This window comes from Tupaia chinensis, unplaced genomic scaffold (assembly GCF_000334495.1).
Source record: "Tupaia chinensis unplaced genomic scaffold, TupChi_1.0 Scaffold000355_1, whole genome shotgun sequence".
Taxonomy (NCBI): Eukaryota; Metazoa; Chordata; class Mammalia; order Scandentia; family Tupaiidae; genus Tupaia; species Tupaia belangeri.
The window spans coordinates 901915-903785 of NW_006159850.1; the positions used below are offsets into that span (position 1 = coordinate 901915).

Here is a 1871-nt window from a genome sequence, read left to right on the forward strand (position 1 = left end):
GCCATTGCTGCCGTTCTCGAGCATCCTTGTCACCCCAAAAAGAAATCCAGGCCCCACGCTTCCCACGCCCTAGCCACCTCCCAGCCAGGTTGTCCCCCGCGTGACATTTTGGTGGTGCTGCTGTGGCCTGGGTCCACGCTCTGCATGTCCCGGCCCCTGTGTGCTGTGCATCGGCACTGACTCCTCACTGAGGAGTCTGGGGTGTGCAGATGGCGCCATCCGTGGCTCTGTCCGTGCACTGGCGGACATGTTGGTGTCTCCCCCTCCTGCTGCTGCGAACGCCAGAGCAGGTCTTCACGTGGCCTCCCCTGTGGGACTGTCTTGCCAGAGCTGTTGCCCGTGGCTGGGTCGGGGCAGCCACCCTGGAGCAGGTGCAGGTGTCTTCCCCCACATACTGCCAGCCGACAGCCTCAGCAGCCTTGGGCTCGCCACACCCCTGCAAGGATCTTGGGTCTCCAGGAGCAGGGGCAGGGTGTGACCCTAGGAGAAGCCACCGGCAGGAGGGCTGGGGTGCCCCTGGCTGCCCTGGCTGGAAGTGCGGCCTCCCCTGGGTGGAGAGAACCTTTCCTAGAGGAACCCAGCGCCTTGGTGGTGAAGAGGCTCCGGCCCAGTACCGAGCTGCCTGGATTCCCCTCTGCCCCAGGGCGTCCCCCCACGCCAGCCTAGATCTCCCCTCACCCTTTGGGCACAGGCGCTGCCCTGCAGGCTCCAGCTACAAGCTCCAGCTGCAGTCCAGCCTGAGGCGGGCTGAGCCCACGGGCCCCTGACTGCTCCCTTCCCACTGGGAGTGCCTCAGCCTGGTGCTCTGGCTGGCCGCCTCTTCCAGCGGTGCCCGTGCATGTGCATGCCATCCGTCCTGGTGACGGTGCCACGGGTGTCCCAGAGATTTGCCCAGACACAGCCCTCCCGCCCAGGAAGCAGTCCTGAGATCGCCCACCTGGCCCAGCCCCGAGCCCTTTCCTGCCGCTGTGGTCTCATGTCCCAGCCCTGGCTGTCCCGAGCTGGCTGATGTGTTCTCACCACGTAGTGACACGCTTGGTGCAGCAGGGTCCAACCTCTGACCCCAGCGGGGCGGGGACGCCTGCCACCACGCTGCTGGGTGCCCACACAGCAGGGAGCCTATTAGCCAGCTGGTGCTGTCCGGCCTCGGACCTTGGGCACGGGCATGGCCTCTCAGAGAAGCTGGCAGTGGGTCCCACTGTGTCAGGGTGTGAGCAGGGCTGCAAGGCCCAGGGACAGTCCAGGGACTTCATGGCCGCAGCACCCGACCCGTGTCCGCAGGTTCTGTGGGGAGTGCCTCCAGCCGTGCCTGCAGGTGCCGTCCCCTCTGTGCCCGCTCTGCCGGCTGCCTTTTGACGCCAGGAAGGTGGACAAGGCCACCCACGTGGAGAAGCAGCTCTCTTCCTACAAGGCACCGTGCCGTGGCTGCAGCAAGAAGGTACCTGTCGCGGGGCTACTGCCGGGTGCAGGGGGCTGGACCCCGCACAGGCCCACAGGACAGAGGCCCTCATGTTCCCTTGGGTGCGGCAGGCAGCGGTGGCTGCAGTGCCGCCCGGGACCAGACTGCAACCTCAGCACCTGGCGACAGGCAGGACAGTGAGGACCACCTGGGGGCTCCGTGGGGAGGTGGGGCTACAGACAGTGCAAGGTACACCCAGTGTGGGGAGCCACACGGGCTGCCACACCCCCGGGCCACTGCACCTCCGCAGACAGGACCAGGGAGGCCCTATTGTCCTTGGTCCCTGCAGCGCCTGGCGAGATGGGCCCTGGAGCTCCTTCAGGTGTAGTTGACAGACTGCATGACCCTGGGAGCAGCTCTGCCCTGGTTGGGCCCTGCGAGCCGGGGGCCCGCTGTGGGCTCCTCACCGCGC

General features: G+C 67.0%; 1 protein-coding gene across 2 annotated transcripts in view; it reads left to right on the plus strand.

Annotated features, from left to right (window-relative positions):
• Positions 1 to 1281: 1281 nt before the first annotated feature.
• The window catches only part of RNF166 (ring finger protein 166), a gene marked incomplete at its 5' end in the record, with an annotated part of 4823 nt that continues 4233 nt past the window's right edge, over positions 1282 to 1871 (plus strand). For both annotated transcript variants that reach the window (XM_006152541.2, XM_006152542.2), the window contains 1 exon segment: positions 1282 to 1438. In XM_006152541.2, the coding sequence (XP_006152603.2) occupies positions 1282 to 1438 (157 nt within the window).